The following is a 24,723-nucleotide window of genomic DNA, read 5'->3' on the forward strand; positions in this document are numbered from 1 at the left end:
ACAGACCTAAGGTATTCACTACACATGGAAGTTTCTTTAAAAAAAACCAACAAAAAAAGCCTGCAAGGCTCAGAATCCAGACTGTTGCCTTTTAAGAAGCTGGCATCCATATGCCATAGATTACCCAACACCTGCTTCTTGCCCAAGTTTCACATCTCTACTGTTCCAACAGCCTCTAAGCTAAGGCTATTTTTTTTTCTCATTCTAAAGTTCTTGTTATTTTGCATGTTTCACCAAGTTGTGTACTTACTTGAAAAAGGGAGTTCAGAGTCACAAATGAAGACTGACCAAAACCAAATCCTTTATTTCCACAACTGTATAAATGTGCTCCAAGTATGGCGTCCAACACAAGTTAGAAAAACAAGATAGAACATGCCAGTTGCAAACTAGATCAGTTCACCAACGTGCTGACTCCTTGGTATTAGGCTTAGTTACACAAGACCAGTCACAGTAAAAAGATACATTTTAGAGTACAAAGAGTAGCAGGATGTTAAGCCATTTCAGCTTGTGCACATACAAGTCACACTTCTGGCAGAAAACGCAGAGAAGTTTGTATTACTATGCTGGAAGCTATGTTGCATCACTTTAAATGGCATCAATATCGATATCATCGTCTTTATTGTTTGCAGGCTTCACAGTTTCAACTTTAGGTACACTGGCAGTTGTAGAGTACACCACCTGTGGAGACAAGTCACTTTATTACACCTACTGCCATTAAGCATGAGAACAGCTTTAAACGTCAGTAGTTGCACCACCTGCCTGCTCAACAGCCCTTCTATTGCCATGAACTGCTACACACTGCTCGATGTTCTGAAACACACCGCACAGCATCTGCCACTGCAGGAATTAATACTGTATAGGACACCCAAGTTAAGGGATGTTGACATTACAGTAACACCTTAACATCAGTCTTTAGAGGGAAGTGGCATGCATCTGTGGCAGTAGGAAGCAGAATCTCATGTTCAGCAACAGGAGCAGGTATTACCGGGAGGAAAACAAACCCACGTGAAAGGAAGCCCAGCCACACTCTGCTGGAGCATAGGCAAGAGATTTTACTTTGGTTTGAACTCTGAGGAAAACAGTAATTTGTTCTTTATCAGTTTTTTTAACACACACCCCACCACTAACTCTTTAGAACACGAGGCTTTATGCCCAATACCTTGTCAGTCTTCCCACTGTATGAACTACTGTAGGGGAGACTGTACCATTCCACAATGACAGTCTCTGGCTTAATAAGATGAATCTATACTGTTACAAAAAAATGACCTTGGGTAGACAAGTGATGATGTCAGAGCATTTTTGCTACACAAAGCATTAGAAACCAGGTGTTCCTCCAGTTCCCAACACGCACAGTAACCCATGAATTAAGCTATTTTATAATGCAAAGAGAAAAGTTAAAGGACTTAAGCATGCAGTCTGGAGTCCTTTATAGTAAGAGAACCTTTCCTACCTCTATGTTTTCATCTTCATCCTCTTCTTCATTACCGGAAGATTCTTCTTCAGCTTCCTTCAGCCATTTAATAAATGGTTCTGCTTTGACACGGATTTCTTTGGCAAGCTCCTTTGAGACATATTTCTTTGAGGCCTGAAAGGCAGAAGTACAGACCTCCTGAAAACACTGAAGCAGTTTATGTCAGATCATACCCAAACACAGCAAGAGCCCAACTGAGAACTCCAACCTCACTCCACTGCCTTAACAGCCCATTTTGAAAAAGGGAAGTTTCTCCCAGACAGTAACTTCACTCAGATTAGTTGTTTAAAGACATCTGCACAAGCTATTACACCAGAACAGAGAAACCAGATGCAATATGCAACATTCAGGTACTTTGCTGGTACAGTATGTGAAATACTACCCCTTACCTTTTCTGCCCAGCCAAGGATGACTTCTTCTTCCAGAAGATCTGCATCATACATTTCCTTCAGAATATGTGGTATTTTAGAAATAAGCTGAGACTGATGCATGGCTACCACACACTCGAAGCCATGGAGAAGGTACCGCTGAGCTTTCTTGTTGTTGTGGCAGAACTAGAGTTGTGATAAAAGCATAGTGAAATTAAAAAGCATGATAAAACCAATTGAACTAGCCTTTTCCTCTCCAGAGCAAACTGCTGCTTCTGCTCTTAACTCAATGATGCAGCAAAATCTACAGCAGCTCATACTATCCCTGCGAGCAGTTCTCCCCAGCTAAGTGGTCCAAAAAACATGAACTACAGAAAGTCTTCCCCACAGTACCAAGCAATCCAGAAGTGTCAAGCAGTTGGTACAAGAAAAACCCCAACACAACAGTTCTCGTTACACTGGGTACAGAAGAGGAGACTGCTTACACGAAGGAAGTGACGTCTGTATTTCCTTATCTGTTCACGAATCTTTTCGTCAAAGAGTACTTCAGTGAGAACTAGTGGGCCCATAGCCTTTACATCCAGTCTCTCTGCTTCTGCTACAATGTCTTTGTCAGAAGTATCAATGACACCTTCTTCCTTCTTTTTCTACAAGATGGGAAGAGAGAGAAACATTTTAAACCTACTGAGGTCTGCATCAATGCTCTATTGCGCTGCTTCCTTGCCCAATGCTGGTAAAACCAGTACTCTGGTAGAGACTTAAGCTGCTTGCTATTAAGTCTCCTTAATAACATCTTGTAACACTACAGCAGAGTGGCTACTCTATTCACCTTCACAAAATCAAACAGTATGTTGACTCTCTCCTCCACTGTTCTTTCCAGGTCTTCACTAAGTGTGAGGTTCTTTGCATGGTCACTGATTTCATCCATTCTACGCCGCTGGGCTTCTTCTGTTGTGTCTTCACCCCAGTCATCATCATCCTCCTCCTCCTGAACAACAAAACCAAACCAGGAGATTCATAGGATGTTACTACAAGCTTAGTAATTAGTGTTGTTTCTAGACACAGACTTGAGAGCATTTTTAGAAGTATTTTTTATTTTTCCCTAAAGAGTTAGTTACACTGTGATTTGTAAGCCAAAAGATGGCGAGAGGGCAGATACAGTAAAATACTAATGAAAGCTAGACACCAGTTTTCAGCAGTCTGCAGCATTACTTGAAGTGCAGTCGTACCCCTCCATCTAGTATACTCATGGTATACTCCTTTTTCAGAAACCTGGACTGTTAAAGGATATGCAGCTTTCACTTAGCAAGGAGCATAAGTGCCGTTACCAAAGAGTTGCTAACTGCTACAGAGGAGACACAGATCCTTCTACTGCAGCAGTGAACTTCTGGATACAGCAAGAACTTCTGGTGCAATGCTGACTAGCAGGGAATACCAGCAATTTTTAAGCTTTAAATCACAGCAAGCCACCACACACCCCTATCTCCCCACTTTCCCTTCAACTTACCACAACCTGTGGAGGAGTTATCTCCTCCGGTGGTGGGGGTGGAAGTGTCTCATTGCTGGACACAGAACCATTCTCTTTGTCCTTGCCTTTTCTGTTCTTCTTCTCCTTTTCTTTCTTTCCTGTACCAGTGTCACCACTTTCTGCAAGTGAATTTTATGTTTTATTCTATGAAATAGAACAAGCTAAAAGGCCCCTGAAGTACTGTACCTCTGCTAAATCCCCTATGGTACCCACCCCCAGACACATCCAGGGCTGATGCACATCTGCTGGGGAAATCCCTGGTTCCAGTGAATGTCTTCTCTCAAGACCTAAGCCTGTCCAAGTCTATATAACAGGTGACCTCACAAAGCAGAGACCCCTGGAATAGGTTAGACTTTTCTATTCTAGCAAGCTTAAATTGCAGCAGGCAACTATATGCTTACTACAGAGTGTTGCTTGCACAGAACAAGTACATTGCAAGTAGCATTTAGTATACTTTTACTTCCTACTCTTCTACTTCACACTGACTTAAAGGCAAAACAGCAAACTGCTGGCTAGTTCTCCTCCTTCCAAGTTTTGTCCCACAGAAGCAAATCCAAGTCTAACAGATAGTTCTACTTGGGAAGGATACAGGATCACAAGGCAAGAGACTGCTTGTATTGGAACTGAGTACAGTACTATACCCTGACCCACAAACATACTCTAGGAGTATGCTGGAGCTTTTTTCTTCTTTTTTAACATATTAATTACATGTGAGTGATACGTTTCCCTACTTTGTTGACAGCACTCACACTGAAGAGGTTCCCTTTACCCCCACCAAATAAGGAAAGACTTACCAGGTGGGTTTTTGAGAATGAACGTGCAGAGTTTATGGTTTGTGTCAAGCATGCCTCGATAGCCGCAGGCTTTGCAAGAGTTACCTATAGTTTGTTTCTTAGGATTGACATGCTGTGTAAGAAAACAACCTCCAGTTAATATACCATTTACATAAAAATTATGTGTTAAAACCTAAACCCAACATTCACATTATTATCTCCACAGAATGAAGCCAGAGAGTCCAATACCTTGTATCATAATCCCCAACAGAGCAAGTTTAGAAGCAGTAATTTAGCTTGGAACTTCCGAGCTGTTGTAAGTGTGTAACTTTTCTAAAGGGGTGTGTGCAATGGATTTTCTCTTTATAGATATTCAAGTTAGGTATTAACATCACACCACTTCCAGAAACGTCTAATCCAAGTGTTTCTGTACTGCTACCATTGATACAGACAGAGAGCACTCACCAGATCAGTTTCAGGATTCTCACACTCAGGACAGAGAACAAATTTTTTAATGAATCCATCCAACATGTCTTGCAGCTTATTCGCCTCATGAGATCCATTGACAATGTAACGGTCATTCTTAACATCAAACTGGGTCTGTGCTCCCAGCTCACAACCAAAAAATTTGGTAGGATCTGTAAAGAAAGTGTAATAGCCACCACTGCTGTCATATCATCACTGTGATTTTTATACTGCAATTAAAAAGCCACTGCTTCTATTACTTCAGCCCGATATGATCCCATTTATTTCTTACAGATCCTCAAAGAATGGTATTAATGCTTTATTAGCTACTTAACACTACCACTTCATACACAAAAGCATGAAAAGAATGCTGTATCTCTCCAGACTACTTACACGTTGGAGGCCGATTAAGCGCCTTTGCAACGTCAACCATGTTGACTATAACCGTCTTTATTCCATTTCCTTTGCCCTCCACCTAAAAAAATTAAAAAAAAAAACATAGTTCAGTGACTGCAACAGCCAAATCCAACATGTATTCCTCATCTCACTACAAAGTTCTGCTTTGAAGCAGATCTTAGATGAGCTAATATGCACTTAGTGTGGACAGAAAGAAGCAGACATCCTCATCTCCCTCTTAAGTGGCTGAACATTATCAGTGGTTCACACCCCTCTTCTTCCTCTATGAAGAGAGCAAGTAGTGCTAAGTAATAGTGTTTCACACCAATGGCTATTAAGTTACCTTGGCAATCAGACGGGGCATTTTGTAGCGATAGAACTGATCTGAAACACTGCGGTTGACGTTGACAGACATTTTGCCTTATTAGTAGCTTTATCAATAAGATGAAGAGATCTTTGATTGCAGTTTTTTGGTATCTTCTGTCTGGAGAAGACGGGATGACATAAACGACTGCAAGAGTTCTCGGTCTCTGACATGAAAAAATTTTCGCCACTGAGGCTGTAAGGTTCTTGCTTGTATGCTATGTTTCCCCAATACAGGTACCAGTGGCTGCGCAACAGCTCTGCAAGTGTTATAAACAGAGAAGAAATTAAGTTATCTTAATGTACATGAATCAGATCTTGCTAGAGAGCTATATGAGGGACTGTTATTTACGTTGAAAAGAACAAAAAAAATTATCAACTAGTACATTCTTTACACTGTGGCTTTCTTCAGCTTGTGGAAGTGAAAAGAGCCACCAGGAATTGTACTGCTAAGGACCTTTTCCTCAGCTACATGACAGCTTTCCACCCTCATTTTTCTTACTACCCAAAAGCCACTGAACAGCTTAAGAGTATTTTCTGTACAATTAACTTCTGAAAGAATGCTGTGATCAATAAGGATGGGAAAATAACACTGCTTGATTTATTATGGAGACCAATGGTTCCTGCATCGAGATGGTCATCTGATATGTTTCAGGGTGCAGGACAGAGGAAACCAGGTGAAAGATGCTGAAAAGAGTTTTGAATTCCATATCATAGCATGAACATATCACAAACTGAACTGTCAGAATGTTGATAAATACCAGTAAGATGAATCAGCAGCAATCTGTAGCCCAACATAGTTTTTACATGGCTTACCAGTGGGTTTTTTTTGATCGGAGTGGAAAAAAAGTTGAAAATTAGTAATTCTCCCTCTCACATAAGGATTCTCATAGCAGTTCTGTTGAGTTTTGACTTAACAATAAGCCTGATAAAGTCTGACATAAGTTGACGCTTCACTGTAGAAAGCCTAGCAATGCAGAGGTACAGAGCAGTGCAGCAGCTTTTCCAGTCGATTTTTTTCTCAGGGGAAGGGAGGAGGGGAAGGAAGAAGGAGGATGAATCCTATTACTGAAGTTGCCTTAAGCAGTATTTACATATTTAAATTACCATGTGTCTCTATAATCAGATCTAAGCATACTTAAGCCACAACTGGACCCTGACTACAGCATGGCTGTGCTGACATGTCATCATGTTGTTATCGTTAATGACAGAAGCACTGACACATTAAAATAGCCTTCTGAGTATTTATAATTAAGAGCATGCCTATTGGTGCCACATGGTCCCAGTCCCTCCCCTCTGGTCAGCTTTACAACCTCTATACACAAGAAGCAAACAGATTTGTACGTGCCTTGTGTTCTACATGAGCCCAGATCCAGTTTTGCCCTTCCTTAACAAAAAGTACACAGCCGACTTTGTTTCAAGCACGAGGTTTCTTTCTTCAAGATGTCTAGAAAGAGCCACCATGTAACCTGACCACGTGCTTGCAGAAGCAATGAGGAAGCAGGTATTTCGGTGACTGAGCATGAACTCTCAAATAAAAAAAAAAAAAAAAAGGGGGGGCCGTTCCCCCTGCTTCCTGATTACAGCTTTTGTCTGCTGCAGACTAAAGCTCCCTCTCCTGGTCCCTAGGACACCTCCTCCCAAGCACCACCCCCCCATATGCTTGCACAGAGGAAGGAAAAAGCGGGAAGGCAGACAAGACTTTCTGCTTCAAAGCACCGTTTCCCCGCCCCACTCAGCCCTGTGATGAGTCATAAATGCAGCAATTAAGCATTGAGTCAGCCCTGGAAAAGAGGGGGGGGAGATAAGTCACCTCCAGCCAGGCATGCGCTCTCCAGCCGCGAAAAGGGGACGCTCCGCGGTTGTTGCCCCCCCTCCTTGTCGTGTCCACCCCCCCCCCACCCGTGGCTAACCCCCGAGGCACAGCCCCCTGCCCCCCCGGCGGCGGGTTCCGAACTGCGCCACAGCTCCCCCCGCCGCGCGACCCCTCCCCGCCCGGGGAGGCGCGGCCCCGGCCGCCGCCATCTTGTCTCGTCGCATGGCAGCGGTAGGGAATTAAAAGAAAAAAAGATACAAGCCCCCAAACCATAGGAACAGGAGACAACCGTAACTAAAGTTTTGAAGCTTTTAGGCGTTTCTTTTTTTCCCCTCGTTTCTTTTCCTCCTCCCGTCAAGGTCCCGGACGCTCCGTTACACAAAACCTCTCCCACTCTCCCGTTTAGCGACAACCCGCCGCCTCAGCCCAGCCTAAGGCACCCGCCCGCTCCCCGCACCTCCCCAGGAACCAAAACCTCCTCTCGATCCCAGCTGCCCTCACCCGCCCTAAGCCCAGTATTAATACTCACCGTTTTCGTCCAATAAAGACATAAACCCAACGCTGCTCGCCCCGGGCTGCGACGAAGCCGAGTGTGCGAGGAGAATAGGGCCGTGGGGGCGCTTATATCCAGGCGGAGAGGGAGGCGGAGGCGGACGCCGCAGCCTCCGGGTCCCGGCGTCCTGGGGCGGGCGGTATCAGCAGGGACAGCAGTGCCGGGCAATCTGCGGGCAAGACACAATAAGGGGCATCGTTAGCGGCGACACCTGTGGGGAGAGGGAGGAGGAGGGGGGAGAAAAGGGAAGGGGGGAGGGAGAGGCGGCGGCCGGCGCGCAGCTCAGGCAGAAAGGGGCGGTTGATGGGACCCCGGCAATGGCTGCCCCGTACTCACCTCTAGAATGTTCTCGCTCTAACTGAACAACGCCAAAGCTGGGATCAATCAGCCAGCGGCGCGCCCCGCCCCCCAGCCCCACCATTGGCTCGCCGCTCGACTTGGGGCGAGTCTATTGGCTGAGACCTCGCCGTCCCCCCCACCCACTGGTGGCAACCACTATCAATCAAGGCACCCCTGGTTTCGCCTCCCTCCCCCTCTGCCCTCCCCCCGCCAGTGCCCCAAAGGACATCGCGTCTACATCGACCGAGTCTCGCGAGAGGCGCGCGGTAGGGGGCGGGGGGAGGTGCGGGACCTGGTGAGGGCTGAGTCAGTGCTGCGGGCCCCGGCCGCCTCACGGTTTCCCGTCCCCTCCCGCGGGGTGTGTGAGAGCGTCCCCCCGCTGCGGGCAGCGCCGCTTCTCGCCCTGCCGCAGGGAGAGGCCCCTCGGCTTCTCCCGAGGGCTGCCGTCCTCCCGGCGGGGCGAGCGGGACGCCCGCGGCCTAGCAGGGTCCCTCGCGTTCGGGCCGGGCCCGCGCAGGCCGGCGGTGCTGGGCTTTTCGAAGACGGCCCCTGCCCCGCGCCCCGCCGCCCTGTAGGAAAGAAAATTTGGGTGGGTTTTGACTCGTAGTAGACCGGCGATGACCGAATGCTTGACGTCACAGCAACTATATTACAAATAATTTAAAACAATTAAGTGGATGGATAAGTTGTGTTTTTCCTGTGCAGCCTGCTTTCAGGGTGCAGGAAAGAGCCTATTATTTAACCAGTGTCATAAAGACTCAGCTTTGGGTGGCTCTGCGTGCTTGGGCAGCCTTACAAAAGATGACATGATTGTCATGTGTATATACTCTATTGTTAATGTAAAATGTCGTCAGCCCTCTTTTGTTGAATTGGGGACCCGGGGTGGAATATGTGCTTGGATGTACATTCACCTAAAAAGCAGAAAACATTGGTCCTTTTTATTCCTGTGCTTTGTTTTCCATCTTCCATCTTCACAACTCCAGTGTCACAACAGTTTACGTATTTTGGACATTTTAGAATGAGAATAACGTTCAAGTGACAAAGAACTTTTTTTTTACTTCATAAGTTGAGTGATGAACCAACTCTCTTACCCATATAAATGCTCCCCAGCAGAAAAATGCTCCTCAGTTCCTGTCACTGTGTCTTTCTGAATAACGTTGTAAAGCTTCTTGATGGCTCTGTGGGTGTATAGAGGGAACAAAGATATGTTAGTAGTGACACTGTTTAACATCATATACTCTAAATCTCTTCCTGCCTGAAGTTAGTTTTGAAATGTAGGTTTCCTGGGCTGACTTTGATACCATGTTGATGTAGTCAAAGGAAATACCCCTCCTGTGAACCGTCAAGTACATCTTGAAAAGTTTTAGTGTGATGTGCAAAAGATCTGCTTTCAAATATGGAGGTGACCAATAAATGAGGTTTTCTTACAAATCATAAAAGCTGAGCTATTGTTATGATCACTTCTAGTGACACACAATAATAAAAATCATTTCCCTCAAGTGGAGCAATCGGAGATAAATGTGCCCATCTCAGTGCTTTCTAATAAGACCCTCCTACATGATGGCTGTGGTGCCCTGGTTATACATTTCAGCCTATGGAGTAGCAAGTGTAGCCGTGGTGGCGTCCTGTAAAGCATCATGTGAGTCTGTCTTGGACTTCACTATCTGCATTTGAAAAAGTTAAAAATTCTTCAGGATATGTTAACTGTCTCCTTGATAAATACACAGCAACGCTTTTTAAAACATGAGAAAGAGGGTTAGGGCAAAATAAGGAAGCATCCTCGAAATACGTGAGGTTTGGCAGTTACCATGAGGGGAAAAAATCATAAAAAATGTGGGAGGCAAGAAAAGCACAGCAGGAACTCCTTTGCTGTGAAAATATGGAGCATGTATAACTTGCTAAATGCCTCCTGTCTGTGGCTTTAGTTCCATGCTACAACACCTATGAGGTTAATAAATTACGAGTGTTAAAGCATACTGCTGCCAACACCACTTTATTGAGCAGCAAAAGGGAAACGGGACCTTGGATTTGGTGCTATTTGTCTTAATGAATAACTCTGAAGAGGTATGATTAGTAGCATAAGGGAGGATTATTTTTTTTAATACATAGTATATAAATCAACATCATTAAGTTACCTTTCAAGATAGTGCTCCTTCTGCAAAAAGCAAGTCCTGTCTAGATGAAGTCTTATGATATTCTTTTGGATTATACAAAAGAGAGTGAAATTGTGGATTGTTGTCTTCTTGGTGCCTAGCTGTTGATTTTTTTTTTCTCACCAGAACAATTCATTAATATTAAATGTTGGATCCCAAACATTTTTACTGAATCTTTATAAGTTTTTTCAATTTAGTGCTTTGTCAGTTGGACAAGGCAGAAAAAATATTTTATGTCCTCCCACTTTAAAATGTCATGGTTTCATGAATCCTGCAGTTCATAGTTCACATTGCTTATGTGACCTTCAAAATACAAACCACTTGTGTACTTTGCATTTCATTGGTAGAAAGTAAACAGGTTTTATATATACTTTTGTAGTTAAGACATTTTAAATGGCATTAATAATTCAGGTTTTGGAAGTGATTTTGTGCCTGGTGTCTGAGAATAGGAAGTTTTCTGCAGCGGACCTTAGGCTGTGTTTCCTTATCACAGGAATTTTGTTATCATTCAGTTCAGCCTTGAACAACTCAAGTTTGGTCTATGTTGCCTTAGCCAGTTTTTATTAAAAACAACAAAGAGTCAATGCCTGTGATAATGCAGCAAAATCAAAATTCTATTGAAAATCTTATTATAGGTCTGTATTTAAAATGTAAATCTTCAAAAAGGGGCGTTGTAATCATGTGTGTATGTATTCTCTGGTAGTTTTGTGTCCTGTCTGCAGTTTTTTCTTCAGCAAGTTTTTCATCTATCAGTGAGGTGGTTGGCTATACACGTAATCCCATTTCAATACCCACTTGATAACCTTGGCCTTGAAGAGTGTTTTTTCTCTGCTGAAATCTGTATGTGCTATCTCCCAGTGGCTGTTTCAGAGCTGTTGTTTCGTCTAGTGTGGGCAGGAACCCTTAGCAGCTGAGTAAGTGATTCCTCGTCATGCCATCTTCACGGCTTTGGCTGTAATTTCAGTAATTTCAGAAGATGGAAGGAAGGTCAAGATTATGTATAGCTACACTGAACCCTGAATGACAATAGCCTTTTTTCTTCCTTTCTTGGCAATGTGTAGAGAAAGTTTAATTATTTACATGCCAGGTTTGAAAATGCAACCTTTGGGGAAGCATGAGTCCAAAATCCTTTGGGTTTGACACTGGACACTGATCAGTAGCAAGGGCAGATGTTAATTCTGGTTTTACTGTCTGGGAGCTTCACACTCTTTGCTGTCCAGCGGCTCACTGTTTGTCTTGGGGAGACTCTGTGAAAGGACATCCTTTCCATGCTCTGTAACAGTATCATTCTTGTTAGCAGCTATTAGTAGTTCAGGAATGAGTAAACAGAGAAAAAAATGGAGAGCAAGTGTATGATGGTAGATAGTTATATATATATATATCTATCTATCTCCGTTATTTATGGTAGTTATTTTTGTTGCTTCTATTACTATGCAGAAATGCTAAAATCTCCCAGCTAGTGTTTGGTCTGAGTGCCCTGAAAGGGCTCAGTATTCAGCTGACAGTGTGAGGCAGGCTCTACCTCAAATCTGTTGTTATTGTCTCAATAGACAGAGTGAGACTCCCTCTTGCCCTTCCTCTTCCAGTATGTGTCTGCCTATGTAAGGTAGGCACCTCAGCAAGGAGAAGCAATCAGCTTTCTCTGCAGAATATAAACTAGTGTTTCATAGCTGTAAATGCTGAGGGGAAAGGATGCTTTTTCCGTATTCCAGAGTTTCCTATCAGGGGAAAGGATGCTTTTTCCATATTCCAGAGTTTCCTATCAGGATGCAGTGTGGGGGTGAGTAGAGGCTGGCTGGATAGGGGAGCAGTGCTAAGGGGTTGCTGGGCCTGACTCTGGTTAGCGCTACGCAGTGTGAAACCCACACACTGGGTCATCTGCTGAGGCAGCACTGCCTGCCTGTGCCAACACTGTCCAACACCTAGTACATTCACCATGTTGTGTTAAACAGAGTAGGGGTGGCTTCCCAGAGCAGCATCAAATTTAACGGGCCTGCTGTCACTTTGGCTTTCACGAATGAGGTTAAAGTAGGCAGAGTGCATCCTGGCTCCATTTGGATGTATGTTCGCTGGAATACGCTTTCCAAAATTATAGTAGAAACTTACCTTTTCTCAGACCAACTGGTACACTTGGAAGAACTAGCAAGCTTCCTGAACAGCTGAGTAATACCTGTCCATGTGTGCTGAGAGAAGGGCTACAGACTATCATATGCATCTCTGAGTTTTAAGCAGTGCGTCTCTTCAGCAATGCATTAGAAAAGTGAATGGGCTGTCGGGCTGCCTGTACTCTATGGCCATTTGAGGGGTCTCACTGTGTTTGCTAGGGTACCATGGATTTTCATCATGGTATTTATTTTTTAACAGGAACACACTGATATGCTTTGCATGTTTTTTTCTGTGTTGGTGATTTTTCAACAGTGTATCCTTACATTTGGCATTGCAGTTGGCTAGTTCTTTGTCTGCGGGAAGAGTCTGGAATTTTACAGGCAGTAGCTGTTTGGGTGAAAGGGCAAAATAAAAGTATCCTTTTGAGCACATAAAACCAGGTTGTCTCTGTTTAAAGAGGAAAATAAACAAAGGCAAGCTCACAGAAACGAATGAAGAGTGCAGATGGGGTGGAAGTTCCATCAGGAGGTCAGTTCTGCACAGCACAGTTTGGAGGTCTGTGAAAGAGAGAGGCCCCCAGCTTGGAGAGCTGTGTTTTCTGTATGTGTCTCAACAGTAGGTTTAAGTGTTGGTGACAGGAATCGGAGAAGCCAGGTTTTCTCAGTTTGTCCAGGTAGCAGCTTTGGCTACAGGCCTAACTGGCAACCACTAACATTATCTAGCACTTGCATGCTTGTGGTTGGCAAATGTGCCTGCTGCATTTATATGACTGCTGAAAGAAGTGGATGTGGGAGATAAGGAGCCCCTGGGGAATGTGGCTTCCAGCTGAGAACGTGCTGTCAAAGCTGCCTGCTTGTTCATTATGCTCGTTAGCAACCACTGCATTTCCATTTCCCTGCAACTTCTCATAGCCAGGCTTCAGACATCAAAATCTATCTGCTTGTGCACTAAGTTAAATCTCTCTTCCAGTATCATTTTAGCAATTTACACATTCATTTCCATTTCATTAAAGAAATTGCTCAGGTCCTCTGCAGCTGTCGTGTGCTTTGCCAGCATCTCCAGATATACATCCTCTCTCATCCTTTTTTTTTTGACCTCTGATGGTCTGGCAACCAATGCTGTGATTATCAGTATTGACTTCTCAGCAGATGTTAAGTCCAAGTAGCAAAAAAGAGTAATGAGTGCTTACAGTTGCCTATTGGCTTTCTGCTTTTCCTAAAAGGAAGGTGTGGTAGCCCCTGGTTTTGAAAGCCTATCTCCAGAGCCTTCTCCCAGTCTGGGGAGACCTTGGAGAGCTTAAGTGCTCTCAAAGCCCTTCTCCTGGGGACAGAAACATGTGGCTGCTGAGCTAGTTCCTAGAGGTGTGTGCACTGCTGTTGAGAGTACAAGAGCATGTTTTACCCTTCTGTTCTGCTCATTTGAGCATAGAGGAGTTTATTTGCTTTAGAATAACACAAGGACATTGCTGGAAGAGCTGGGGTCTGGAGGCAGTACTGAGGCCCAGCTAGGGGTTACGTTTGTGCTCCTGCTGGCAGGTCTAGTAGAGAAGGAGGTATCCCTGATGCTTGTGCTGAAAGCAAGGAAAAATCTGTTTTGAAGGCAAAGGAAAATCTCCATATTCTTCAGAACTAAACTTTTGAAGGTGCTGCTTGGCTGGGAGGGCAGAGCTGTGCATTTGGGAACAGACAGCTAGCCATATAGCAGAAGGTTTTGTCTCATAGCAGAAGGTTTTGTCTCCGATGTCTGATTTTATACCCCTTACAGAGTTGCCTCTCTGGCACCGTTGAAGGTATTTTTCAGGGCATTACAAGTTTTGTACTGGGTAATGTTGACTTTGTAGGTTGTAATTCAGAATTTGGTGCTGGTTTGGTATGTTTTGCCTTGAGCTTGAGTAGAGCTGTTGTGGGCCTCTTAATAAAAAACCAGGGATTACCTTTTGTAATGAAGCAAATAATACACGACTGCAATACAGTGCCAAAGTCTTTGACTGCTCTGGTGGTTTGCAGCTCAAATACTTGTATTACTGAAGTAAATGATTTGCCAAACATGGGGGGGGGGGGGGGGGGAAAGGAGTGAAAATAAGAAACTGGAGGCAGAAACTTTGTTCTATGGGTTGCACAAGCCATGTGTTACGTATGTTTAGGATAATATATAGACTAGTAGCAATATTACAATAGCTGCAAACACACATGGTTTCCAAGAGCAGTGTAATGAATTAAGTCTGATTTTGGCCTATGGGGATTCTGTGATGTCTTATAAAAGCTGACCTGAAGCACTAATAATGTTTCATTCTACCCATCTATCCATGCCTCATGTACCTGAATGTCAGTGTATTTGGAATTATCCAGGGGGTTCAGGAACAGGTAGATGGGGCTGATGAGACAGGCAGGTGCATACACACACATAGATACACACACCACCATTGCATAAATCTTGCTTGTTTAAGAAATGAGGCTAAAAATACCCTTGAATATGAATCCAGGTCAAACATGGTGTTGACTGTAAAGTCTAGTGTGATTTTATTGACCTAATGTAGATTTTTCTTTTTGAGAACAACCTAGGAGACACACTGAAGGCAGAACTTTCTTTACAAGGATATTACTACCTTGGACTCTTTTCAAAATCACGTTTTGAAAGGTTTTAAGACACACAGTTGAGTCAGTGAATGCTCAAATGCATAATGGAGGCTGAACCTTGCCTTGAAGCTCAAGGATGTTTTTTAAGACTTTAAGAAACAAATCCTGTCTGTATTGATTGTTTTTGAGCTTTTTACTTGGGATGATAGTTTTAGGAAACAAGCTTTCCTGAAACAGGCATTTTCACGTAGAGTGGAAAGGATCTGAAATAAATGCTGATAACGTGATTTGTGGCTACCACACTCATCTGGGAAACTATGGTACCAACAATCGGATTGCATTAGGTGGTAGCTGTGAACACTTTGGCACCATAACTCTTTCAGAACTTGATTTTAGTATTCCAAAATGATTATGTGGATCTCAGTGAGATCACTGCTATAAACATTATTCAGCCCTTAGGAGTCTAATTTATACTTATTTCACTAGTGTTCTTAACATGCCTTTTCTTTAGGTTAAGCTTTATTTGCACAAGTAATTTTAAGCACAGTAGCATTTTTGCTTCAGTGCCTGATGTAGTCATGGGGCATCAGAATAAGCTGTACATTGCGGCTGTGCAGGTCTCTATGGATTTTGTATCTGGTATGTTTTTTCTGTACTAAGAACACAAAGTAGGACTTCTTAAAGTTGCCTGCAACCACCCTACCTTCTAAAACATGAGATACTCAAGAAGAATACACTGGCTGTTTTCAGTGTTGTTTTGCTGCACCTCACCCACAGTTTGTTTTTAATCATTCTCATGAATGATTTACTGTTCCCTTTCTATCATGTTACTTTTTCATTGTTGTTTCCAGCAGGCAAAAAGCTTTCAAAGGGTTCTTTAGGGTTTAATGTATTGTTTGTCCTAGATATTGGGCATGACTTATTCAGAAATGTGTAATAAATACACAGCTTCTCTCATTTCTGATTGCTTGCACAGTTGACAGATTAATGGGCGAGTAGGTGATGGGTGAATTCTCTGTTCGAGATGAAGTTGGGGAGGGTGTGTGGGTGCAGGTGGGATCTTGAAGGTCATATGTAAATGCTTGTGAACTTATTCAGGTCCATGGAGACACACCATTTTATACCAATGGATAACGTACCGTTTGACTCAGAGACTTTACTTTTGGGGTGTCTTTCCTGGTAGTGGCTTTGTGCACTTATCCCTGATGATTCCATACAGATATAATACTTACGTCTTCAAAGATGTATACTTATAAGTGGTTATTTTTAGTTTGTAGATATCTGGTTCTTGTGATTAGTTATACCTACTGTGGCTAAAGAAGGCCCTTATTTTCCCTGCTTGCTTTTTTTCCTGGTGCACTGAGACACGGAGTGCTGTGACAAGGGGCTTTTACAGTTCAGTCTATCTGCTGCGAGGGCAAGTCTCTATGCAAGTCTATGTGCTCTGGAGGATGTTTACTAGTACCTGTTTGATAAAACTTCTTTTCATTTTATAGATAACAAATTGAGAATCTCAGTGCCACTGCTGCCTCCACAGAGACTTGCTGAGTCGTACAGATGAAGCCTGAAATGTGTCCCCTTGCAGATGTGAGGGCGTCCCACCACTTCCTCTGCAGAAAGCCCCGGGCTACTGCATTCTGCACCCTGCAAAATGTCAGGGTGGGCAGGAGGGTGAATGGCTTGGCCCCTGCACCTTTTCTGGCAGCGTGCTAATTCTGGTGCATGGGGAGGCATATGCTGTGACGTGTGCGGGCAGATCGCTCACAGCTTATGCAAGTCCTCGAGCAACAGGGAAGCGAGCAAAGTAGCAGTGGGCTGCCAAGTCACAGCCTGCTAGCTAGGTTGCTTGAGAGTCAGCACAAACCTCCTTATCTCCTGCTATGGAGAAAACTGCTCAGTAATGTCTTCTCTTACCCTAGCAAAAGTCTTAAACGAGCAGCTCTGTAGCTTACTTTGGGTTGTGGCAGAATTGCCTTGATTTTTGCCTGTTTACTTACTGTGATCTGGAGCTACAAACAGGGTTGTGTTTGCCGTAGTGATTCCAACCTACATATTTCTGCTGAGAGACGTGATCAATGTTGGGGAGGTCTGTCTCCCTGCATCTGTGGACTCTGCACAGGGCTATTGCACAAGAGGCTGTGCAATGTAGTCTTCTAAAAAACCTGCTAATGAGAACAACTGAATCAAAGGAGAGTTATTAGTCATGGGTTTCCCACAACAGTCTCTTTCATGGAGTGCTTACTAATGACTGCTTCTCAACAAATAAATATCAACAAAAAAATATCAGATAAAATGAAGTCAAATTCTTAAGCTTTTACTCAGGACCAGCTAAGATTCAGGCATTTGCTCTGACCACTTTTGAAAGCTTGGCATGCATCCCTTGCATGGGAGAACTGTGCCAGAGCTGTGAAAAGCACTATATGTCTTAACTCTTGTCCTGTGTCTTGTATCTTGCCCATTTTCCACTGTGTTTAAAGCTTTTTAGAGGGTCTGTCTTTGCGCACAGTCCATGCTAAGGCATTAATGACAGAGAGGATTCTGTTCTTAAATCCTGGTTTGAAAATCTCTTCATAATATGTCCCTAGAAGAAACTCCTGGTTTGTTTATTTTGATTTGTCCTCTAGCTGTGGCTGGATGCCCAGTCATGGGCCAGAATCAAATTGGCCGAGTACCAACACAGAGCAATTTGCAGCTCCATGTAAGTGACTTCAGTTCATTTTGGCCATATCTCTGCAGCATTTCCCAGAGCCAGTCATCTGTGCTTCAGCTGATCAGGGTGCAGTAAACTGAACTCTGGCTTGCCCGCCTAAGCCTGCCAAGAAAAGCATTAGCTAAGCAGAAACAGCTTGTAGCTGAGGGCAAAGGTGAGCATGCATTAAGTATCCACATCTTGATACAGAAAGGATGCAGCTACAATCAAAACAGGGGAAAGGGGACTGGGCAGACAGACAGCCACCTGAGGTGACCCAGGAGCGCATGCCACACTGCTTGCTGAGAAAGGCCTCTTTGTGCATTATGCCTGCCTGTTTTGACTGAGATACAGAACAAATGCAAGAAACCCACCTATGTGGCCTTGATGATGTTTTCCTATTTCTTGGCATTGCTTTATTGTGCTCAGAAAGGCCTTGAATGTGTTGGACCATTGTGTATATCTCAGCCCCAGCCAGGGAGAGATATTTGTGCAGCTGGCTTTGCAGTTCCCCTCTCCCTAATGTGCAGGCTAGGGGATAAAGAGGGTGTCTGAATGCTGGGTCACCTTTCTAACAAGAGAATCTTGTTATGCTGCTGACTCACAGCTGAGAGACAGGAGAAAGAGACTGAAGTTCTTCCTCTGTGTCTAGGAAGGAGCGGGGAGGAGAAGGGAGGAGGAGGAGGCCTTTAACCATCACCTACCTCTTTAGCACTGGCTGGTGTGTCTGCCTGATCCTAAGTCATACAGCATGGCAATATTTGTATTGCTCCCCTGTTCCCATTTAGATCAGAGCCTGACCAGCGTGACCTGCATTTTCAGACCTTATTTTGAACATAGCTAATGCAAGCCTTGCTCTGGCAGAAGCCCTGCTGTGCCCGTGAGTATCCCTCGAAGAGGCAGGACCCTGTTTCTTAGCAGTTTTATGAGGAATGTTCTTATGAGAGTTCTTGGACTTTGCTTGGATACACACAATTCCTTCTTGTTCTGACAAGGCTTTACCACTTTGATAAATTCTGTCTATAACGTCACACACCCCCTGCCCATAGGCTATAGATAACATGACTGAATTCCAGTTGCAACTGGTTCTCTTTTCAGACCATCTTTCACATCTGTTTCTGCACTGGCAAAATTGTCAGACTGGGGGCCTTGAAGCTGAGCATGAGCGCACACTGCTGAACATGAGAGATACCAGTTCTGTGTTTCCCTGAACTTTGGCAGTATTCAAAAGATTGGATTTACAGGTTGACCTCTCTATCTACCAAATGCCTGTTTGGCAATATAGTTTTCTTGAATGGCATGCCCAATTCTGGATTCAGCTCGGTGCTGTTTGGTGGGGCTGTTTTGTGGGAAGGGGAGGCTTCCTCGTTCTGCAGTGGGTTCAGGTCCAGCCAGGAGACACCGTGGGTGTTGTCATGAGGTAGTGCAGTCCTTTAAGCAGTCCTGGCTGCTGTTAGCAAGGGGCAATTATAGCAACAGGAATGCCTGGAATGTGATGTTTATTTCTTTTAATTGCCCTCTGCTTTGGTGTCCAGCAGGGATGACCTCGAAGCCCATTGGCACGACAGTAGTGTTTGCCCCTTTTGGAGGTTTGGGACTATGTGGGCTCAAACCCGCTCCCTTTGCATGGGGCAGGTTGAGATAAGCCCCACGGCTGAGCTCCCGCCCTGTGTCTTACTTAAATCTTTCCCATTTCCCATTAACTGTGGAGCTTTAAAAGTTAAACAGCAAGCCTCTTCCCTTCAGACCCTCTTCTTTCTTCACTGCTCTCATGTTCATTCTCATTCCAACTCCCTGAGGGGAAAACCAAATGCCATTTGCAGTTCACTGCTGCCTATGACATTTATTACCTCCGTCTTGCTCTCTCTCAGAGCATGAACCCAGCCAACCAACTTCTTATCAGTTTAACAGGCTGTGACTGTTGTCCTGGTGACCAGCATAGTTGCACTATCATCGTGTACAGAAGGCAGTGAAAAAGATGTCTTGACCTGTGGGTGCAGCTGTGCGTGCACATGATATGCCAGTAAGTCACTGGGATACACAAAGATAAGATCCAAGTCTTGGTCTATGTATGTGGAAGATGAAGCAAAAACAAAATAGAGAAGCATGCAAAGTTAATAGCTATAAAAGAAGAAGTGAGAATATGTGTAGGAGCTGCAAATGCTCAGCTCTTCGCAGTGTTTGTGTACCTGTAATTTAGTGCATTTGTATTTGAGGCCTGCCAGCCTGCTGTCTCTTTGCCTTTCTGTCTTTTTCTATCCACTACTACCATTTCTTCCATTTCTTGCTTGGGTTTATGGACATGAGAAAGAAAAATGTTAGTAACACTTATGAGTCATGTTTTCCATGCACACACACTGTGCTTAACCCATTCATACACACATTCCCGTACAACGTTGACTCCAATTCACTAATTACTCACGTGAATTGATCAGACCGATTTTTGTGGTGTGCTGTCACAGATTATGTCCTAGGTGTGAGCCCTGCTTGGAGTAGCATACAATCCAAGTGGAAGACAAGGAGCAACAGATGGAAAGAGATGGGGAAGGGAGCACAAAGAGAGAGCGAGGCATCATTACTCAGCACATAGGCAACGGTGTCAGCGCACCAGCTGCCTAACGCTTGGGACAGCTTTTGCAGGCTATGCAGCTTGTTCTTGTTTTAGCGTTGGCTGGTCACTTAGGTATTGTCAGCTTTCAGCCGCTGAAGACAATGTGGGGTGGAGTAACCTAGATAAAACCAGATCCTGGCTAGTGCAGGCTATATGTTAGTTAGGGTATAAGAACATACTTAGGTCTTCTACCTGGGAAAGGCGCGTAACAAGCCTGCTGCTTTCTGTGCTGAGCGGGTACAGCTTCCACCTGCTGGGGTGCCAGTGGGGCACAGCCCAGAGGCTGTGTGTCCTGTGGTATGTGTGTGGTGGCATGGTGGTGTAGCCATGGTTGCTATGGGGAGGAAGTATCCAGTTAATCCCCAACCCAGCTAATCTTCCGTGGCTAATTGGGGGTTGAATATGGTTGGTTTACAGTAAAAGCTGGCCTTTCTGAACACTTACAACCAGGCATAGCTCATCAGACATCAACAAAGTCCTGCACCGGACCCAAAATCGTGGGAAGGTATGTCTAATCTGCTGCCTGTCTTGTTCTGCTTATGTATCTGTGTCCTTAGTATTGCCCTTGCCGGTGTTTGCTTATCTGCGACCTCCAGATGCCTTGCAGCAGATAGGTTGCTCAGCTAGACCTGCCCGCCCTCTGCTCACATCCCTGTATGTCCAAACAGCCTGCATGGGGGGGATTTCTGTGGGAAGAGCTGTGAGGGGCAGCTGATGCAGCAGATCTGTCTCCCAGGAAGGTCTCTAAGGCGATGCTTCAGGACAGGCTGTGTTTCAGTGGTGGTCGGTACAGAGAAGGGATATGCTTGTAAACAATATGAGTCAGCCCCCATACCACAGCTCCTGGTGGGAAGTGCCACATCTCCTGCCTGAAGGATTAGAGCCCTGCTGACTAATGAGGAGAGGTTTAAGGATGTTGTGGGATGGAGCTTCTCCCATGTAAAATTCATGGTGCTAGCAGGCCATCTTAAATAAAACATTACCCTCCCTGAAAAAGACACAAAGTCTTCATTTTCATTTCATGCTTGTTCCTAAAAAAAAAAAAAACCCACAAAAAACCCAAAAAAACCCCCAAGGATGTTTAAAGAATGAGGGAATTCAGGACTGTTTTGTGTGTGCCAGTCTGATGTGACCCTGAATCTGCTCTCACAGCAGGTTTGCACTGTAATGATGCATGCATGTTGTACATAAGGAAACACAGCAGTGAGGGGAACATCACTTTGGTTAGAGGAGAGGACTCATGCTTTCTGATTAGCAGAAGCAAATTTTTCACTTGCATTTTTCACCTCTGCAACAGCTTCAGATTCTGGGGTGGCTCCATGAACTTCAGTGACATAGAGCATGGTGCTGGTGGGCAACAGACCAGACCTGCACCAGCTGTCTTCTTACCAGACAGCTGATAACCTGGCTCCCGTTACACCTCTTCTTCTGCTTTTTGTTTGCCAGCTCCCCTATGCCTGTTGTCCTGCATTCATTAGTACTTCTTCTGTTACTGACATCGGACTGTTTTCCTTGGGCTGCTCGTAACTGTCCTAGGGGTGTATACTGAAATTTCTAAAGAAATTGTGAAAGTACCTTGAGCTAGTAAGGCATGATTATGTGGCCCTTCCTTTGTAACATGAGTTCTTCCTCTTATGGGAAGGCTGATAAATGAAGAAGAAGCTATTGTTTGTTGTTTTTACAAAAGGCTGTTGAGATAAATGGGAATCTGGCACCAACAAGTAACTGCGTAATTTCAGGAGAGTGACTGGAATGGCTGGAAAGCAGTTTTTGCTACTAATGACTGCAGAGAATAGTTGCTGCCTTCAGTTCTTTTTCAAGGCAGTATTAGTTTGATGATTTTAACAATAAGATAGAGAATGCATGTGTCAGTGACTGATAAAGTTCATTTTATTTTTGTATGAATTGATTCTGAAAAAGCATAGTTACACAAAATTCAGTGCAACATCAGATGCGATGTATTGCAGGTGATGGGTAGCAGAAGTGACCCATGTGTGAGTCTTATGTGAGGGATGGAAAAAAAATTGAAAGTTTGGGCTATAAGAAGCTGTCTTCATAATATTTATCCCAGACCACTGGTTTTCCTGGGAGCAATGTTAGAATCATGTGGCATAGAAGCGTTAGATGATGACACAGTGATGCATAGCTAATCCTCCAGCCAGCTTGTATCTCCCAGGCTATTCCAGCAAATTTGAAGGGTATGTCCTATGTTCTTAAAACTAAGCATCTCTGCATATGATTCTCGCTCCCCCCCTGAAACACAGAGCTGAGTTCCCATGCTGTGCCACATTTAAGAGAGCCTAGCCTTTCACCATTCATTTATGCTGTTTCTGTTTGCAGGAAAATCTACAGTTGCCTGCCCAGTGTGAAGGACGTAGCTTGTGTAGCTTTCTTTACAGTGCTTACCTGATATTCTGTGGCAGCATGGTCTTCACTGGAGAAAGAGATGTTATTTGTAGTTTGCAAGTTGAATTGGATGCGGTCCAGTTGTCTTTGTCTCTGTCTATGTTGTTTCTTTTGAAGTTCTTGTTTCTTTTTTTAGGGGCAGTCACCTAGACAGTACCAGCAGTTAGCTCCAGGAGCCAGGCTGCCTGGAATGGGAACTTCAGGGCTTGAGATCAATTACAAAGGACAGATGAAAACAGCTTTTCTGAATTTGAGTGTATGCACCGCGTTGGTGGATTGCTGAAGAGGCAATCGGGACCCCAAAAGGGCCCTAGTTCCTGGGGCAGCGATTCCTGGGCAGAGGCACAGGCAGAAAAGGTGTCAGCAAGCACCAGGCCCTCCCAGCCAGCTCAGCCCTTTCCCCGGTGGCCGGAGCAGCCTGTCCTCATGTTTTCATCTTCTCAGCAGCAAAATACTATGTTGCTTGCACAGTCTTGAAGCCAAGAGCCAGCAGTGTCTCCCAGCTGTGCAGAAGCCCTGGACTAGTGGTGGTGTCCTGCACAGGTGGGCAAGCAAGACGCCCATGCAGGGCTCCCCTCCTGCCGAGATGACTTGCCCTAGCAAGCAGCTTTTGCCAGGGCCATTGCCTGATATGCAGCCTGTAAAGGCGCGTGACTCATTGGCCATAGAGTTGACCCTGTGCCCTCACAGGTCATATACATCTGATTTTTTTCATGTGAGTGGAAAGTCAGAAGACCTGTGGGCCTGGAGACTAGTTTCTGACACTTGGTGACAGCTAAGTTCTGGAAATTTAGTCTGTGGTTCTTCTGCTGTGAAATACATGCATCAAAGTCTTAGCTACTCATTCTGATTCCTTCTGTTGTTGGTGGGGAGATTTAGGCAGTGCTGGTGTGCTGCTTGGCTGGCCTGTTTTGGACATCTGTATTCTCTCGAGAGGAAGGGCACTGCCCATGCCCATGCCCATGCCTTTTTTCTGCTTATAAAAGCAGTCTGGATTATCGGCAGAGATGTAGAGTTCTTCATGCTGGCCATGCAAGGTTAGCAAAAGGATCCACATCCCCAGAACTTGAATCACCTGTTAACTCACGCCCTGGGCAAAGACTCTGGATTCCCCAGACAAGGCCAGATGAAAACCAGGCAGTTAGAGACCTGGACACAGAGGGTTGCTGCTAGGTCCTGACCATAGGGGCCCTCTCCCCCTCGAGGGGATCCACCCTGGCTTGGTGGTCCGATGGATATCTGTCTGGGTTGTGACCTCTAACTTGCTGAATGAAAAGCTGGTACAGGATTTCATTGCCTCAGATTGTTTTGTTTGTGACAAGGAGTTACGAAGAGGTCTCAAAAAATGAACTTGAACCTCTGGACAAGTTTTCTGTTGCTGAACTTGGCTCTCCTGCTGACTTTGGTCTAGCTGCTGAGATCTTGGGTTTAGCCTTTCAGGAGTTGTGAAGATCTAAGTGCGATGTTTTCTGTCATCCTTCAAACTCTGCCCAATTCCCCACCTCCCATAACCCCCTGCATATTTTTTGCTCCATGTCCTTGTCCCTTGTTACCTGCATCACTGTCTTGCCTTTTCATAGCCTCTCCGTGCTCTTGTCTGGTTTGCTTTGCTCACTGCTGCGTGTGCTTGGTTTCATGGACTGCCAAGGTATGCAGCCTGCGAGATCTCTTGATTGAGTCTGACTTTGCCTTTTAAGAAGAGGCCTGAGATCTCAGTAACCCACCCAAAGAACTGAAAAAACAAACCACCCCAAACAGGACAGACAGGAAAATATACAGTGGATCTTTCTGTGCTCTCATAAATAAAAGGCAGACAATCACATGGTTTGCTAAAAATAATACCCATAGCAAGCGGTTCAGTAGGAATAATACTGACCTAGTTTGCATATTGCCCATATGCAAAAAGTAAGTTGGTGAGGAAAACCCAATTGCCCGATGCAGTATTTGCATTTGCTGAACCAGATCTGAATTGAGAGGTGGTTAATTAGATCTTACATTCTCCCCTCAGCAGCCCCTCTGGAGGCTTCAGAGAAGGAGGGAAGGGGGGATGCTCCCTGGCAGCATAGCCCGCAGCAGGTGGGCTGGATGTGTGGGTTGTGCCTGTGTGGTG

At 44.6% G+C, this 24,723-nt stretch overlaps 2 protein-coding genes and 1 non-coding gene across 5 annotated transcripts in view; 1 reads left to right on the plus strand and 2 right to left on the minus strand.

Annotated features, from left to right (window-relative positions):
• Window positions 1-277: 277 nt before the first annotated feature.
• EIF5 (eukaryotic translation initiation factor 5) lies at window positions 278-8,143 on the minus strand. The gene is made up of 12 exons (XM_040599846.1): window positions 8,070-8,143; window positions 7,710-7,902; window positions 5,345-5,624; window positions 4,999-5,080; window positions 4,606-4,778; window positions 4,162-4,273; window positions 3,347-3,486; window positions 2,669-2,827; window positions 2,325-2,486; window positions 1,861-2,025; window positions 1,451-1,585; window positions 278-678 (listed from the first exon to the last, which is right to left on the minus strand). The coding sequence occupies exons 3-12, from the start codon at window positions 5,414-5,416 to the stop codon at window positions 586-588; spliced, it is 1,293 nt and encodes a 430-aa protein (XP_040455780.1). The 5' UTR covers window positions 5,417-5,624; window positions 7,710-7,902; window positions 8,070-8,143; the 3' UTR covers window positions 278-585.
• On the minus strand, window positions 3,660-3,783 carry LOC121092112. The gene has a single exon (XR_005829192.1). It is a non-coding gene; the product is annotated as a small nucleolar RNA SNORA28 (small nucleolar RNA).
• A 92-nt stretch (window positions 8,144-8,235) lies between the features above and the next one.
• The window catches only part of LOC121090945 (exocyst complex component 3-like protein 2), a 55,171-nt gene continuing 38,683 nt past the window's right edge, over window positions 8,236-24,723 (plus strand). For 2 of the 3 annotated variants that reach the window (XM_040599840.1, XM_040599843.1), the window contains exon 1: window positions 8,236-8,338. The gene's annotated coding sequence lies outside the window, so the exon portion shown is untranslated. Of the gene's footprint in view, window positions 8,339-18,864; window positions 20,713-24,723 lie in introns of those variants that run through there. The other variant, XM_040599841.1, reaches the window with a different exon arrangement.

This window comes from Falco naumanni, chromosome 7, assembly GCF_017639655.2.
Source record: "Falco naumanni isolate bFalNau1 chromosome 7, bFalNau1.pat, whole genome shotgun sequence".
NCBI lineage: Eukaryota > Metazoa > Chordata > Aves > Falconiformes > Falconidae > Falco > Falco naumanni.